The sequence below is a fragment of the Lycium barbarum genome, chromosome 10, assembly GCF_019175385.1.
Source record: "Lycium barbarum isolate Lr01 chromosome 10, ASM1917538v2, whole genome shotgun sequence".
Taxonomy (NCBI): domain Eukaryota; kingdom Viridiplantae; phylum Streptophyta; class Magnoliopsida; order Solanales; family Solanaceae; genus Lycium; species Lycium barbarum.
In genome coordinates this window covers 122575379-122594243 of record NC_083346.1, presented here as the reverse complement: position 1 = coordinate 122594243, position 18865 = coordinate 122575379, and the positions used below count along the sequence as shown (strand labels likewise).

Genomic DNA, 18865 nt, shown 5'->3' with positions numbered 1-18865 from the left:
TCTTGACCTCCTTACAATTACCGGGTCCCATATTCGTATTGGGCAGTAGAGCTTGCTTCATGCTTCGACCCGACCCGGTCCAATCCGCTTACCTGTCACCCGCGATCAACACAACGAGAGAAAAAATAGACTGAAAAATATATACTCTCAGTCAAAAAAGAGGAGTCCGGAGCCAAAATGACATATTTTTACAGCAATTAGACCAAAATAGGCTGTTGTTGTTTTTTTTTTTATACCCAAATGGGTATTTCGTTGATCATTCAACGAAATACCCCAGTTACTGTTCATAGCAGCAACTCTTTTTTTTTTTTTTTGCTATTTCGTGGATTGTTCCACGAAATAGCTTTTTTTTTAATTTTTTTTTGCATTTCGTGGAACAATCCACGAAATAGCTTTTTTTTTTTTTTTTTTTTTTTTTTTAATTTCGTGAAAAAAATGATTTTTTTTTTACATATCATGACACAATCCACGAAATAGATGTTTTTTTATTTTATTTCGTGAATAAAAAAAGAAATAGGAAATTATAATTTTTTTTTTGTTTTTGCATTTCGTGTATTAAAAAACGAAATAGGATAAATTTTTTTCTAATTTCGTTCGTATAAAAAGGAAATTGGAATATATATATATATATATATATATATATATTATTTCGTGTATTAATGAAGGAAATTGATTTATTTTTTTATTTTTTTTGCATTTCGTAATCTAATGAACGAAATAGGTTTTTTTTTTTTTTTTTTGTATTTAGTGAATAAAAAAACGAAATAGGAAATTATATACATATATATATATATTTTGCATTTCGTGTATTAAAAAACGAAATAGGAAAATAATTTTATTTTCATTTCGTTTATATAAAAATGAAATAGGAATATATATATATATATATATATATATATATATATATATATATATATATATATATATTTCATTCATGTACCAATGAAATATTTCGTGGATTGTTCCACGAAATGCAAAAATAAAATAAAAAAATAACAGTTTTATTTATATTAACGAAACTGTTTTATTTTTTAATTTAAAACTGTTTTTTTTTATTTTTTATTTTGCATTTCGTGGAACAATCCACGAAATATAAAAAAAAAAACAGTTTTTTTATATATTTTTGAAATTGATCTTATATATATATATATTCCAAATTGATTAAAAGCCATTTTTTAATTTTTTTAAAATATATTTTTCAAAAAACTTAGTGTTTAACTGTAAGGTTATTTTAGTCAACTTTATATATCGAGAAAATTAGTCAGCTTTATTTTCAAAAATTGAAACCGCAGAAGTGAAATTGACATTCACAGATACATTATCCCTGGATTTTTACGTTGAAATCTATTGCGTATCATCATCTTATAAGTAAATAAAACTGAAAATTTCATGCCAATTTGGGGAAACATTGAAATTGAATGTGATAAAAGGCGTTTTTTTAAAAATCGGCTGTGGCGGTTTGTGTGCATAGATCTCGGAAAAATACCCAAAATCAAAAAAAAAATCGCGTAAATCGGACGTCCGAGCGCAAAGTTATGACCATCTAAAGTTTGACGACTTTACAACTAGTTTTTCTCCCTATATTTTTTAGAATTATATTTATATTTAAAATAAAGTTATGTCTTGACTTTACAACAATTTTTTTTTCGTTTATTAAAAAACGAAATAAGATTTTTTTTTATTTCGTGAATATATAAATGTTTTTATAAATGAAACACAAATATATATATATATTCATCCTATTTCATTGGTACATGAATGAAATATATATATATATATATATTCCTATTTCGTTTTTTAATACATGAAATGCAAAATATATATATATATATATATATATGTATATAATTTCCTATTTCGTTTTTTTATTCACTAAATACAAAAAAAAAAAAAACCTATTTCGTTCATTAGATTACGAAATGCAAAAAAAATAAAAAAACAAATCAATTTCCTTCATTAATACACGAAATAATATATATATATATATATTTTCCAATTTCCTTTTTATACGAACGAAATTAGAAAATTTTTTATCCTATTTCGTTTTTTAATACACGAAATGCAAAAACAAAAAAAAAAATTATAATTTCCTATTTCTTTTTTTATTCACGAAATAAAATAAAAAAACATCTATTTCGTGGATTGTGTCATGATATGTAAAAAAAAAAATCATTTTTTTCACGAAATTAAAAAAAAAAAAAGAAGCTATTTCGTGGATTGTTCCACGAAATGCAAAAAAAAATTAAAAAAAAAGCTATTTCGTGGAACAATCCACGAAATAGCAAAAAAAAAAAAAAAAAAAAAAAAGAGTTGCTGCTATGAACAGTAACTGGGGTATTTCGTTGAATGATCAACGAAATACCCATTTGGGTATAAAAAAAAAAAGACAGCCTATTTTGGTCTAATTGCTGTAAAAATATGCCATTTTGGCTCCGGACTCCAAAAAAGAGTGACACCTTTTTATATTTATTAATAATTTAATCTTAAATTTATTTTTTTATAATAATTTCTAGCCATATAAATTTTCTATGTTCCTCTATTTTTTAAATTTTGTGTCAGTTAAATAACCTGCTTAAAATGAGATGGATGGAGTATATAAAAAAAGAAAAAGAAAAATAGAAAATCAAAGAAGATAGGAAAAAAGATAACAGAAACTCCAAAGTACAGAACAAACACTATCATTCACTCTTCTTCTTCTTCATTTCTTGAAAACTTCAAATGCTATAAAAAATGGTATTTTCTTCTACAACTTCAACTCTAACATATACATCTTTATCTAGTTCACAATCTTCAACATTACTACTATATAGACGCATGGGTTTAACTCATGTTTCGTCGTCAGTCACAGATAAAAAAAAAAAAAAATAAGTGGGCCCCATACTAAAAACACCAAGCAATATTAAAAAAAAAGGAAAAAAAGGACTCCACCATCTCCAAACTCATGTAAAAAAAAAAGTGAACCCCATATTAAAAAAATTAAGCAATATCAAAAAAAAAAAAAGTGGACCCCATATTAAAAAAAAAAGTGCACCCCATATTAAAAATCAAACAATATTCATGTAATTCCCAAAGTATCCCCATTAAGTCAATAATGGTAGATTCATTGCCACATGTATATCAACTCATTAGTGGGAGAAAATGAAATTATTGTACAGCAAAAAACATGAACGCCATATTATTGCTTTTCTTCAAAAGGTTAAGTAGCCAAACCATACAATTTCCTTTCTTTTCTTATATTAGCCTGAGATCTAATCTATATATTTAACTGTTATATTTGCTATTCTGCTATGGCATTTATTTGTTATGTTTACTAAAATAAATATACTTAAAATATTTATATTTTAAAATAAGATAGAATTTAATTACTTTTTCATTTTTATTCTTACTCTAATAAATGTGAAAAGAGATTAATGTCGTAAAAGAAAAAATAATATTAAATGGAGGTCAAATAATTAATAAGGTAAATTAGTCAAATTATAATTCTAATTGACGTTTTCTTAAAAAACAGTGCAAAAGACAACATGACAAGTAAAATGAGCTAAACCAAGAATATTTACCAAAAATTAAAAAATAGTAGTTCTTCGTTTAAATTTCTACTTTGTTTCGTTTTAAACATGGAAGATTAATTTAATAATTTGAATTAGAATTATTCAAATCAGAATTTGATAAAAAATAATAAGTATTGTTTAGGTCCAATCTACATACATTAACAATAGAATATTTTATACCTTTAAATTAATCGAATTAAAATTCAAAGTATCAATTAATGCTTAAATATTGCTATTATTTTATCTCAAAGAGAGGAAAATAGTTTCCTTTTAAATAAGCCTTCTCTTTTAAAAAATATTAATAAATTTTTGCCAACTTTGTATTCGTAGCAAACACTAATATAATAAAGTTTTGGATACGGAGCACAAACTATAATGTTATATTAATCTTGTTTTGAACATAGTATATATATATGCATAAAAACAGTGCCAACTTATGTATGTTTATTAGTAATATAATATATATATATTATCACTACCAAACACAACTACATACACATAAATACACTATAATCCAAAGTGTGCGCACCGTCATGTGCGGTCTAGTTCTTTACATATTTGAAACCATGTCCAATTCTATCTTCAACTTGTTTCACAAGAAGAAATAAACTAAGATTTTGGCTTAGAAAAAACGCAACCGCTACTGTTGATTCACCTAATATATTAAACTCCTCATTATTGGTAACCACATAACAATTTTTTCATTAGAAAAGGGTTAAATATTCCCATGTACTATTAGAAATAGTTTAAATATATCCCTAGTTATGCTTTCAGTCTAAATATATCCCTTCCATTATACTTTCAGTTCAAATATACTCTTCTCATTATACTTTGACACAAATTTGTTTTTATTTTTAACGGAGGGACACATGTCAAGCTTAGTACCAAATGATTCACCCAATTTTAAATATCCGATTCTTTTAGAGGACTGGAGGTGGAGTACGATGGTCCCGTTGTACAAGCACAAGGGAGATATTTAGAGTTGCAATAACTATAGGGGTATCAAGTTGCTAAGTCACACCATGAAAGTCTGGGTGCGGGTGGTCGAGATGAGGATGAGGAGGGATGTGTCGATATTCGAGAACCAGTTTGGTTTCATGCCAGGGCGCTCGACTACGGAAGCTATACATCTTGTCAGGAGATTGGTGGAGCAGTATAGGGACAAAAAGAGAGACTTACACTTGGTGTTTATTGACTTGGAGAAGGCATATGATAAAGTCCCTTGGGAGGTCCTTTGGAGATGTCTGGAGTCTAGAGGTGTGCCTGTGGCCTACATCAGGGCAATTAAGGACATGTACGAGGGTGCCAAGACTCGGGTTAGGATAGTGGGTGGTGCTTCAGAATCATTTCCGGTCGTGATGGGGTTGCACCAGGGATCAGCCCTTAGCCCGTTTTTATTTGCCTTAGTGATAGACGAGTTGACGAAGAATCTTCAGGAAGAGGTGCCGTGGTGTATGCTTTTTGCAGACGATATCGTTTTGATTGACGAGACGTGTAGTGGAGTTAATGGTAAGCTGGAAGATTGGAGACCGACTTTAGAATCGAAAGGCTTCAGGTTGAGCAGGACTAAGACGGAGTACATGGAGTGCAAGTTCAGTGGCGTAACGCAGGAGTCAGATATGGAAGTAAAGATCGAGGCGCAAGGTATACCCAAAAGAGAAAGTTTCAAGTATCTTGGGTCCGTAATACAAGGGGACGGGGAGATTGACGAGGATGTCGCACATCGGATTGGTGCAGAGTGGATGAAATGGAGGCTCGCCTCTGGGGTGCTTTGCGATAAGAAATTATCGCCTAGGCTGAAAGGTAAGTTCTACAAAGTGGTGGTTAGACCATCTTTATTGTATGGGGCAGAATGTTGGCCTGTCAAGAACGTTCACGTCCAGAAGATGAAGGTAGCGGAGATGCGAATGCTCAGATGGATGTGTGGTCATACTAGGAGGGATATGATTAGGAATGAAGATATACAGGACAAGGTTGGGGTGGTGTCTGTGGCGAACAAGATGATGGAAGTGAGACTGAGATGGTTCGGGCATGTGAAGAGGAGGAGCGATGATGCACCAGTTAGGAGGTGCGAGAGATTGGCGGTCGCAGGAGTTAGGAGAGATAGAGGTAGAACGAAGAAGAACTGGAGGGAGGTGATTAGACAGGACATGGCACAACTTCAGTTGACGGAGGACATGACCTTAGATAGGAAGATTTGGAGGTCGAGAATTAGGATAGAAGGTTAGTAGGTAGTTGATTTTCGTTGCACTGAGCCTTTCCATCTCTTCTTGTTCTCTTTATTAGTAGTTATATTTTTATTTTGGTACCGCGTAGATCATTATCCTTATGTGTGTATGACTGTGTTACCTTTGTTTGTTATCTTCATATTTTGCTGTCTTATTTCTCTTACATTTCTGCATTTGACTATGTTCTATTTAGCTGAGATCTATCGGAAACAGCCTCTCTACCCTATAAAGGTAGAGGTAAGGCCAGCATACATCTTACGCTCCCCAGACCCCACTATGTGAGACTACACTGGGTATGTTGTTATTGTTGTTGTTGATTTTTTTAGAAACCCACCCGTTTAACCCGAACCCACCCATTTTCATTTTCTTTTCATCATCTTTTAGCTGGCCCTAGAGGAAATTAGTTAAAAGTGGTCTTTACAAAAATAATACTCCCTCTGTTTCAATTTATGTGAACCCTTTATTATTTGGAGAGTCTACGAGGTGGCTCTTTGACCACGCTTTCCTTATGTTTTTTCTAAATTATTTTAATTATAAATTATCATGACGTATAGTACTTTTAATGTAGTTTCTAAATATATAAATTTTATTATTACAAACTTGAAAAATCTATATCAAAATTTAAGATCAAAGTAATAAAATTTGACCCTCATACTCCGAAAAGATTCACATAAATTGAAACGGAGGGAGTAGATGTATATGACCCTCATATGACCCTCCGTATGTATGGGCATTTCTGACACAACACATAGACAATCTGTTATATTTTGTAGAGTGTCATTTAATCAATTCGTCCCGCCCCCATATCCTTTTTATTATTGGACATATTAACCCGCAACAGCTCGACCCGACCCGACCCCATCCAATCTGCTTACGTGTCAACAACTAGAAAAATTAGACTGAAAAATAAAATAATAGAAAAAGAAAAGAAAATCCAACAAGATAGAAAAATAGATAACAGAAACTCAAAAGTAGAGAACAAACACTATCACTCAACTCTTCTTCTTCTTCAAAATTCAGTTAAAGAAAATTCTTCAAAGCTATAAAAAATGGGATTTTCTTCTTCAACTTCAACTCTAACATACACATCTTTATCTAGTTCACAATCTTCAACATTCTTTACATATTTAAAACCATGTCCAATTCTATCTTCAACTTGTTTTACAAGGAGAAATAAACTAAGATTTGGCCTTAGAATAAATGCAACTGCAACTATTGATTCACCTAATGGAGCTGTTGCAGTAGAAGTTCAAGAAAAGAAACAAAAGAATGCTTCTTTTGGTAGACAGTATTTTCCTTTGGCTGCTGTTGTTGGACAGGTATACTTACATTTCCTCTAATCTTTAACTGTTTGATACTTAATTGTATTACTCCCCCCCATCCCAAAATAAGTGTCGCTTTAGCTCCCCTATCTACAAACAGTAGGTGATTTGCCTTCTGGGTCGGGCTTGCCTAGTGCTGGTTATCTCTCCTGTGTGGTTTGCGGGCTAGGAGCGGGGTTTATGCTGTACGGACTCATAAAAAAAAGTGTTGCTTTAGCTCATTTCACGCCCATTAAGAAATCAATAAATACAATATATAGTTTACTAAATTACCCCTATTTATTACTCCCTCCGTCTCAATTAAGGAAAAAAGTAGGACTTTTGAAACTCGTGGTCTAAAACAAGCCATAGATATTTGTGTAGCTGTAAATCATTTTATTAAGGGTAAATGGGAAAGTTTTAAGTTAAATTATTTCTAAATATAGAATAGTATCATTTTTTTTGGACAGACTAAAAAGGAAAGTGTGTCACATAAAGTGGGACAGAGGGAGTAGATATTTGTCGAGAATTGAGGACTATTGAGAAGAAGTAATTCTTTAATATAAGGGTGTAGTTGGAAACAATTACTAATTTTTTTTTTGTTGAATTCCTAAAGCGGCTGTTATTTTTTGCTAAAACGACACTTATTTTGGGACAAAGGGAGTAATAGTTTGCTGTGACTTAGGCATGTTAATAGAATAAATTTAGTGCAAGATGATATGAAATGAGCGTAAATGAAGCAGTAGGGATTCATATAGCTGATCCACCTTGTTTGGGACTGACGTGTAGCAGTAGTACTATTTGTTGTTGTAGACTTGTAGTGTATTAGCTACGGGTTCAACCGAATACTTGCAAACTACTAAAGTTTCACCAAATATTTAGTTTTGAGCCATAATATTAAAAGTACAATTAGTTAACTGTAAGGTTGAACTATCAAGTTTAAATCTTGGATTCACTTTTGTTGTTATCCGTGTAAATACTAAGCAAATGTGTTATTCCATATGCTTCTAATGCTTTTTAGTGACTTGTAGTACTAATTGTCTATCTAAATCTTTCCATCACAACTAACTGGTGCAAATGTTGCTTAATGAACGTCAAAGATTAACATCTAGGTGCCCTCGACGTATTAATAGAATAAGCTTAGTGCAAGATGTAGTTATTGGCTACAGGTTTTAATAGAATAGGTGAAAAACTACTAAAATTTCAACAGATATTGAATTCTGTACCGATAATCTTAGAAGTACAACGGGTTCAGCTAAGAATCTTAAGGCTGAACCTATTAAGTATAAATTTTGGATTCGCCTTTGGTGTTATCCGTGTAAATACTAATCGAATGCGTTATTCCATAAGCTTCTAATGCTTTGTAGTGACTTCTAGTAATTGTTTATCTACATCTCCCATCAAACTTGCTAGTGCAAATGCTACTTCAAGAACCATAAATCTTAATGTTGTAGAGAAATTTACCAGTGTGGGGCTTGTTTTGAAGCCACATAAATACCAATTTGCCACAATGGATATCTCTAAAGGATCAATCCTTGTTTGTAAGTTGTAACCTTCCTAAAGTTATTGATTTAACGCTTAAAGCTCTTGTAACTTCAGTCAAAGTGATTTTTGCCTTAGTGAATTTTGTGACCGAGTTGGTTAATTATTTGAGTCTGTCTAAATTTATGAAATGACGCATGGTGACTTTTTGGGAATTGAACATTCAAGTTGTAGGTAGGAAGGTATGGAGGTCGAGGACTAGGGTAGAAGAGTAGTAGGTAGCCGAGTAGTGTCGTAATCTTGGTAGTATTTTTTATACTGGAGTAGCAGGTAGCCGAGTAGTGTCTTAATCTTAGTAGCTTAGTACTATATCTTTAGTATTCACGTAGTATCGTACGTATTCTCCATTTCTTACTACTACTGTTGCTTTATTTGCTTTGTGTGTCTGCCTTTTGTTGTTATTATTTTCCTTTCATTACCGTTTGGATTGCTTCCTTTGAGACGAGGGTCTATCGGAAACAACCTCTCTACCCCACAAAGGTAGAGATAAGGTCTGCGCACATCTTACCCTCCCCAGACCCCACTTGTGGGATTACATTGGGTATGTTGTTGTTGTTGAACATTCAAGTGTCACTGGAGTAACTTTTGTTTTCATTAGTGCGGTAAGAGATTTGTGTATCAATATGCGGAATAATGTGAATCTAGAGAAACTCTGAATTTGTTAAAGGAACATCTATATAGTATTGGGAAGGAAATGTGTCTAGAGAGGAATCAATATAGAGGATTCATGTAGCCGGCTCAACTAGTTTGGGATTGAGGCATAGTTGATCGACTGATTAATGAGTTTCTTGGTACTGGCAAGGGTGAGATATGGCAGAGTTTGTCAGTTTCGTTCGAAATGGCAAAATGTAGGGGGAGAATGATGTTTTCTTATGCAGAAGTGGGGAGGAAGCAGTTGAATGGAACAGCTCTGATGCTAAGAACTGATTTTGATCACGGCTCTCAACCAAAATTCGCTTTTGTTCAGTCAACTTTTATGCTCTCCCCACATGTTATAGTCTATGGAAGGCGTACACTTTTAATGCTTTGCACTATGCAATATTTGTTGACTTTGTATTCAATGCTCTTTTTGATGTTTAAATGCATAATAGTTAGTTTTTCATCAACATGTCTATTTTGGGACCAACTTTGTGCAGGATGCTATTAAAACGGCTCTTTTACTTGGGGCCATTGACCGTGAGATCGGAGGAATTGCAATATCTGGGAAGCGTGGAACAGCGAAAACTGTGATGGCACGTGGGTTGCATGCTATTCTGCCACCAATTGAAGTAGTTGTTGGATCAATGGCCAATGCTGATCCTAACTGTCCCGAAGAGTAAGCTTACTGAATTTTAATTAATTATGTATTGAAGATAGCTTTTGAAATGGCATGACATAGAACTCTTGAAATGACATTGGAAGTAAAAGAGATACTAAGAGAACTTCAAGACATGGCTCTTGAAAGTTAGTTTATTTCAAATTTATGTTCAACTAGTTTGCTCTGAAGTTTTATCGCATATTCTATTAGCTTATATACCAAGCTGCTTTGCTTTCTCAAAAGTTGTTGCTGAAGGAATGTTCTTACATGAAGAGGTGGTGAGTTTATGTGTTTTGGAGCAGGATTGCATCTGCCGTTCTGGCTTGCATCTGTACTCAACCTTAACATTGGAATCAAATTTCTTTTTGTTTGATATCATATAAGTTGAAACCTACTGTTTAATAGTAGCTAGTTCTTGCACCCTAGCTCATTTAACGTTTCTCTACAAATCACAATTCCTATGGGAAAACTTCAGATGTCCAGATTATTTCTAGCTTTTTAGGCTTAGAATTGTCTTTGGTTTTATTTACTTGGCGAACAGTAAACATAGTTGATAGCCTTCAGGTGGGAAGACGGGCTTGCTAAAAGGGTAGAATATGACTCTGACGGAAATTTCAAGACCCAAATAGTTAAATCTCCATTTGTTCAGGTAATTGTGCACTAGATACTTTTCCAAGGTAGAGATGGTTCTTTTCTCATTTACATTTTCCAACATACACGTGTATTGTAGATTCCGCTTGGTGTCACAGAAGATAGATTGATTGGATCTGTTGATGTTGAGGAGTCCGTGAAATCTGGAACCACTGTCTTTCAACCAGGCCTCCTTGCAGAAGCTCATCGAGGAGTTCTATATGTTGATGAGATCAACCTACTAGATGAAGGTATAAGTAACCTACTTCTTAATGTATTGACTGAGGGAGTCAATACTGTAGAAAGAGAAGGAATCAGCTTTTGCCATCCATGCAAACCACTACTAATTGCTACATATAACCCCGAAGAAGGTGCAGTTCGTGAACATCTGCTGGACCGTATAGCCATTAATTTAAGGTACAAAATAGCCTTTCAAATAACTATGCAAAAACCTTTTCAGGATACTTCTATGTTTGGTGAATAATCCAATGGCTACTGGCTAGGTATAAATATACCTGAACCTGATCTTTTTAGCTTTTACCATTTTGTTTCAATCTCAGTGAACTCTTATTTCTGGGTTCCGGCATTTGCTAAGGTGCATATGATCCTTATGCTTCATGTCCTATTTTAACCTGCCGTTAGAGGTACAGTTGTCTTCTTCAATTAATAATCATAGAATTGTACTGCAGTGCAGATCTCCCAATGAGCTTTGAAGATCGTGTTGCAGCTGTTGACATAGCAACGCGTTTTCAGGAGTGTAGCAACGAAGTTTTTAAAATGGTGGATGAAGAAACAGACAGTGGAAAAACACAGGTATTGTGTGCTGAATAGAAAACATATACTCTAGATCATTGATCATTAAGTGGCTTCAGAATATTATCATGATATGCTCACTTCGTAGAAACCAAGTAAAAGATAGATGTCTGTTGAGTGAATACTGGTATTTAATTATTTATGCTTTATTGAGGGAGTTGTTTCATTACACTGTCCAGCCTTTTGGGGTAGAGCAGTTTATGTATGCATAAATTCCTATAAGCGTTTAGAAAACTTCTATTACCTGTCATTTTTCTTAATTCATGAATTAATATTACTGCTCACATGATTTTGTTACTTTAACTTGCCCTGTTTCTATTAGTCAACCAATGATCTGATAGCTCTTCTGCAGATAATTTTGGCAAGGGAGTATCTAAAGGATGTCACAATCAGTAGAGATCAACTGAAATACCTGGTCATGGAAGCCATCCGTGGTGGCTGTCAGGTATTTAATATTGAAATCCTCCTCAATTGCTGTTGAAGTGCTCTACGCTGAAGCTTAAGTCTTGGGAATAGCTTTCATTAGATCAAAGTAATCCGTCCTACACAGAAAGACTCCTATTATTGACATCCTAAGTTGAGAGGGTTCTTCAAAGTCCTTGCAGAATAGAGCATAAAATGTAATATTAAAGAAAAACCCTAGTATGCAACGAATTTGAGTTTTCCATGTAGAAGTCTATCAAGTGCAACCTGATCTTGATTCACACTATCTCAAACTGACTAAAGATGCCACCTTATATTTGACAAAAAACTTTATTGACTTGAAGTTAGAAAAGAAGATGGTAGGGCTATTTCATTTAATATTGCTGCTGATGGAATTCTTTATGTTGATCTAACGTAAAGGCATACTTATTCTATTATCATTTTATTCAAATAACAGGGGCACCGAGCTGAACTATATGCTGCTCGTGTAGCCAAATGCTTAGCTGCCATCGATGGACGTGAAAGAGTATCTGTTGATGACCTGAAAAAAGCTGTACGTATTTGCTGGTTTGGTGTTTCCTTAGTCGTATTCTCAAACTGTTACATAATTAAATAACCGTTCTTTATTTTATTCATTGAATGTTGTATTATGGTACAGTATTGCTTCGGTCAATTCTTTGTTGTCTGAATTGTGATATTGTATATCTGGCTTCGCACACCAATCCTTGGCAGAAAATTCACACAGACATGCTTGTTCCATTCTCTGCCCGTCTCTTGGTGTTTCTTGTTCTTAAATCGATGCTATTTGGAGAGCATAACATAATGTTTATCATCAACTTGAGGCATTATTATTAATTAATTTTCTTTTTTTGAAATTAAGAAAAGAGTAGCAGTTGACCTTGTTGATTTCTCCATTCCTTCTGGATATCTTGGTTTTGTTATTTTGATTTTGAGGGCTTCAGTTGATGATATTATTATCTGTTGCATAAATCATCCATATCCTTATTATCAAGGGTTGAGCCCTTATTGTTGCTGAACTATTTAGTCGATGGGGCTCATAGCATTGATTCTGGTAGAGATACAAGATTCTTTTGGAAAAAGAAGTTCCTTGCTGCATTTAAATTTCTGCATATAAAATTTTGAGGAGGTTAGAAAGATGATTTTCCTTGAACTCGCTATGACCTTTTTTTATTTTTAAAAGGGTTCTAAGTATAAAGCTCTGTGCTACATTGTCTTCATCAACAGTGCATGATTTGATACAGTGTGCTTTCAGTATTTGGAAAGGAGTTGGATTGTTGTATTTATTTCATAACCTTGTGTCATCTGGGACCACCGGTGTTAAATACCAGATTGGATGAGACCCTCTCCCTTATATTAATTGGTTGTGGAATTAAGGTAGCTGAAGGCACAACATAGTGGAATCAAATTTCTAACATGTTTCTTGGATGATGTCTGATATTGGTAATAAGCATCCCATCTCATTTCAATATGTATACTAATAATCCTTACCCTTAGGCAGCTTTGCTTCCACATCATGCATCTCAGTAAGGTTGCATTTGTTAGTCTGTTTTTGCGCTTTGCTCATCAATCCAGAAGTCTTTTTCCTTGGCAAGCGATTCGGCATATATATGCTAATAAATCCAGTGATGCAGGTAGAGCTAGTCATCCTCCCACGTTCGATTATAATGGAAAACCCACCAGACCAGCAAAACCAGCAGCCACCTCCTCCCCCTCCGCCTCCCCAAAATCAAGATTCTTCAGAAGAGCAGAATGAAGAAGAAGACAAAGAAGAAGAAGAAGAAGAAGAAGAAAATCAAGAGGTTTGTTGACAAGGAATTTTTTTCTCTCGGCTCTCTCTCTATTTTCTCTTTTGGAGGGTTGGGGTTGGGGGGTTCATTTGCTCCTTTCTGCCCCAACCAACAAGAAGCTGGGAGGGAAGGGAAGGGAAATGATTGATCTCTTTGACCAGACCTTTTAATTTGTTAACAGGATGAGAAAGATGAGGAAAACGAGCAGCAACCGCAAGTACCTGACGAGTTTATTTTTGATGCGGAAGGTGGTTTGGTGGATGAAAAGCTTCTCTTCTTTGCACAACAAGCACAAAGGCGCAAAGGAAAGGCTGGACGAGCAAAGAATGTGATCTTCTCTGAAGATAGAGGTCGATATATAAAGCCGATGCTTCCAAAGGTTACTGGTTCTTTTCCTTTATTATGCCTATTAGTTTCTTTGGCTTATTGATTTCCCTTGCAGAATTGATCAAATTAATGGTTACAGTAAACACCAAACAATTTATCATATATCAAACTAGTGTTTGATTGTCTTTTCTAACAAGGATGTTTGACCTAGACAGGGTCCAGTGAAGAGATTGGCAGTTGATGCAACTCTAAGAGCAGCTGCGCCATATCAGAAGTTACGAAGAGCAAAGGACCTCCAAAAAACTCGGAAGGTTTATGTAGAGAAAACTGACATGAGAGCCAAAAGAATGGCACGCAAAGCAGGAGCTCTGGTAAAGTTAATTTTTTTTAAAAAAATTTACCTCCTTGAAGTTTACATCTGGTCTTTTGCAGCTATGTTCTTGTTAAGGTACTTATATGTCAACATTCTTTATAATTATTTTTTGATAAGCAACGAATAAAATAAACATTCTTTATAATTCTTATTATTTCTTAATGCACAAAACTAGGTCTTTCATCTGATAGGCTGATGCCATGAAAAAGAAGCAAGAGATTGGCATAATGGAACATATAGTAAATTCGCACTTGATATTGTTCATTGAAACTTGCAGATCTTGGAAACTTCAATCACATTATGGATAGAAGCTTCTATTCAAACTAGCTTCTTAAATCTGGCCTGTGCTATCGTAATTGATATTTTAAGTTTATTATTTGACTTATAAGTTTATAACTTGTGGTAAATGAGCAAATGATATACGTTGAGAATCATGGTTATGAATTTGATATTGTTCATTCAAACTTGCAGATCTTCAAATTGATCAGAGTATGGGTAGAAGCTTCAATTCTAACTATACTACTCAAAGCCTAAGTTTCTCGGACTCTTCGAAAGTGTTGCCGCACCCGTGTCGGATCCTCCAAAAATACACTACTTTTGAAGGATCCGACATGCACCCGATGACATTGTAGGCGAGTCCGAGTAACTTAGCTTAAAGCTAGCCTTTGTTACCTTAGCTGTTATATAAATTTGAATATTTGATAGCAATTTGGTTAATTAGCAAATGGTATATCGAGAACCACGGTTATGATATTTGAGATTTCTACTGAAGGACATAACACAAGTAGACAAGTATTGACTTAATCCCGCTCTCTATGAATTTGTGCCTTTCAGGTGATATTCGTAGTCGACGCTAGTGGGAGTATGGCATTGAATAGAATGCAGAATGCCAAAGGAGCAGCACTTAAACTACTTGCAGAGAGTTATACAAGCAGAGATCAGGTCAACTTTCAGTCATAGAAGCATTTGTTTGCTGTTGTCACTGAATGTGATATTTGCCCCAAATTTTACTACTATATCCATTTCTAAAATCAAGTCTTTTTCTGTCCTTTCGCTGCCTTGGGTCCTAATATAGAAAACTAACATATATTGAGGTGAGAGTGGGGGCTCTTAATTGGATCATGGACGGAAAAATTAGATCCCTTGAGAAACAAATAGATGAACCGCAAGATGAATCATGCTCATTTTCCACAGTCAACTTCAGCTGTTATCCTTAGAATTATCCTGTAGGAGTTTGTTATGTTTGAACAGGTTAGAATTATCATGCAGGTGTTTATTATATTTGAACAGGAGTACTCTTTCTGGGTCTAACCTGAATCAGTTGGAATTGCTTAACATAGAATTCATGTTTTATAAACTAATCACCTCAGAAGCTAGATAAAATTCCCATAGAAGAGGGTTAAGCATTTCTTTCTACTTCATAACGGTCTGAGCCCTGAATAGTTTAGTCAGTAATAAGTCCTTGGTGTTATATTTCACTTGCAAATCAAAAAAGTAAGAGTGTTATGAAGATGGAAAACAGTTAGTGAGTGATCTGAAACAGCCAGCTTGTAAAAGACTATAGTAGTAAAGTAAATCTCATGCTCTTTCCATTCAGTGATTTTTTCAGATATGCACTTGCTGCATATACCTGAAGCGGTTGCTTTAGTTTTCTAAACTAAGTAAAAGTTCCTTAAGTCAACTACTTATCAGATATTCTCCTTTTCAGATTCTTTATGACTACAGTTCATTGATTTCATCCTTTTCTCAATCTCTTTCTTTTCCTATTGGTTAATTTCCAGCTGATCGTATCTAACTATGAGCTTGTCTCCTCGGCATGGATTATCTGGGGAGACCATATGAAATTTCTTAACTTTCAATGATAAACTTTGAAACAGGTCTGTATCATTCCCTTCCGAGGAGATGCTGCTGAAGTTTTGTTGCCTCCTTCTAGGTCAATATCGATGGCAAGAAATCGTCTTGAAAAACTTCCCTGTGGTGGGGGTTCTCCCCTTGCTCATGGGCTTACAACAGTATGTGAATTGGATCAATTTCTAGTGCTGCGGATGATATCGGACTTTTTCTTCAATTTTGTTTCTGTTATGTGATTGTTTGAGCCAACCTTTTTCAGGCCGTTAGAGTTGGGATGAATGCAGAAAAGAGTGGTGATGTTGGACGTATCATGATTGTTGCAATTACGGATGGTAGAGCTAATATATCCCTTAAAAGATCCAATGATCCTGAAGCTGATACTTCTGATGTACCCAGGCCTTCTGCTCAAGAGCTGAAGGTAAATAACCAAATTGACTTTCTTTAAATTCTTTGGTACCCTACTTGAAATAAAATTGCTCATTTTGACTTGAAATTAGAAACGCCTACTTCAAGTTACCCCTATACCTCAGAGTTGCCACACAAGATAAATGGCTTTTCATGGTTCTAAAGGCTACAGGACTTGCCTCATGTTTACGTCAAGGTGACGTGTTGGCAGAAACATATTGCCTTGGCTATAGTGTCTTTTTACATACCTGAATTTTCATGTTAATGAACTGAGAACCATTTCCTCCAAATTTATATTAAATGGACATAAAGTATCATCTTTACCTGTGTACAAAGGAGCATCTTCAGAAAACTCACCTTAGCATAATCACTGCATATAGCGGAACAGAGGCGGATCCAGATTTTAAGCTTGATCAGTTCAACCTTTATGATTCGCATCACTGAACTCATTGTGCTTTTAGAATTACTGGTTTAGAATTTAATATTTGTTAAATTTTAGTGATTTTTCACATATATATGAAATGCTTCCTAATATCAAATGGCCAGTGGGAATTCATATAACCGACCCCATCCAACTTGTTTGGTTTTGAGACGCAGTTGTGGTATTGATGCTTTGTAATGTTGGGTTCAGTTAAATCCATTGAACTTATGTTCCATCCGCCTTTCTTTAAGAGGAACGCTTTCTTGAGCATCATTATTTTTTAAGATCTATCGCAATGCTTTTGTAGGATGAAATTCTCGAGGTGGCTGGTAAAATATACAAAGCAGGAATGTCTCTCCTCATTATAGATACAGAAAATAAGTTTGTTTCTACAGGTTTTGCCAAAGAAATCGCAAGAGTAGCTCAAGGTTTGTTGTTACTCGTTTTGTTTCATATACTTCTTCCAAGTGCTACTATATCTGATAAATTTCTGAATTGTTGTTTCCCCAGGGAAGTACTATTATTTGCCAAATGCTTCAGATGCTGTGATATCTGCAGCAACAAAGGATGCTTTATCAACATTAAAAGAATCTTGACTTGAATCTTGATCAAAATTAAGTGTAAATGTTGTTTTTGAGAATAGAGTATTGAGAGGAATATATGAGCATGCTTGAAATTTCTCATATTTTGTTGTACTAATTGAATTTTTTTTTCAAATGTGCAAATCAGGATAAAGAAGTTTTTTTTTTTTTTTTTTTTTTTTTTTGGCATCAATTTTGGTTTCAAAGGAACAACTTGTCCACGATTTAAGTTTTTGGGAATAACTCGTCACTTTAGGTGTCTAACTGACAAATCGTGCCAGCTTTAAGGGGTTGTCTAGGTATATGACCAACGTTAAACCCCACTTTGAAAATAATGTAATGAACAACTAGATCACATTCATGTGTTGTAGCCGGTAACTTATCTTATATTTGAAATTACAAATTCCACATGTTTTATAAGATTAAAATTTCACATGTTAAGGAGGTTTACCTGTAGATATATTTGGATAACTTGATAGTATAACGAAAATGCTATGTTGGTGGTGTAAATTACTTAAATTCAATCATTAAACTACCACGCAGGAGAAATCACCACTAAAAACACACCCTAATTTAGTATATGAACTAGAGTTTATAAGTAGGACTAGAAACTCTAAGCACCTCTCAGGAGTTGAAATATTCAATCATCCAAACTACGAATAATTGCAAAATAAGTAGAAGTATTCATAGGGATCCTAGAAAATGCCCCAGCATTATAGTAACTCATTTGGGACTTGCTTGGTGGTATTACAATATTAAATAGTTTTATAACAAAACTGGAACGTTTGTGTTTAGGTAGATTTAGAATTTTAGAAAGAAAACGTTTGAAGTGCTAACAAACAATCGCCTCATTTTGTGCATCCAATTTTTCAGAAGGCAGCCTCAAATCAACATTGTTTTGAGGTTGCATTTCGGAGAAGAAAATAAAAGAAAAAAAGTGGGCAAAACCCTTCTAGTGCAATCAGTAGCGAAGCTATGAATTCCGTTAAGGATACTAATGGTTTAATATATATCTATATACATAGAAAGGTGTAATTTTCCGATGAAAGATGTTCAACTGATCATCCTTCACTCGATGTGACTGTGTCACTGGGTGCGACCCAATTCACCTTACTACAAAAAAACTATCAACGTCGAAGCTTATTCTGAATCTCTATTCGAATCAGCTTATGAGATCTTGCGTAGGACATTGATCAAGAGTCTCGAAAAGAAGAATGAAGGGTCATGATCAATCCTTGCGTCTTTCCTTATTTACATGCGTTTAAATAACAACTTGAGACTAACATCTTGGTGTACATTCTTTTATTAATATGATAT

The 18865-nt window shown here is 34.1% G+C and overlaps 2 protein-coding genes across 2 annotated transcripts; both read left to right on the top strand.

Moving 5' to 3' along the window:
* Positions 1-4597: 4597 nt before the first annotated feature.
* LOC132613435 (uncharacterized) lies at positions 4598-5776 on the top strand. Its single transcript, XM_060327457.1, has 2 exons — positions 4598-4850; positions 4956-5776. The coding sequence occupies exons 1-2, from the start codon at positions 4598-4600 to the stop codon at positions 5774-5776; spliced, it is 1074 nt and encodes a 357-aa protein (XP_060183440.1).
* Positions 5777-6729: 953 nt separating this feature from the next.
* Positions 6730-17650, top strand: LOC132614258 (magnesium-chelatase subunit ChlD, chloroplastic). The gene is made up of 15 exons (XM_060328672.1): positions 6730-7095; positions 9756-9934; positions 10481-10565; positions 10647-10963; positions 11236-11359; positions 11712-11804; positions 12240-12335; positions 13435-13602; positions 13772-13969; positions 14133-14288; positions 15125-15232; positions 16168-16302; positions 16401-16559; positions 17275-17395; positions 17478-17650. Exons 1-15 carry the CDS (start codon positions 6826-6828, stop codon positions 17561-17563), a joined length of 2295 nt encoding a protein of 764 aa, XP_060184655.1. The 5' UTR covers positions 6730-6825; the 3' UTR covers positions 17564-17650.
* Positions 17651-18865: the final 1215 nt, after the last annotated feature.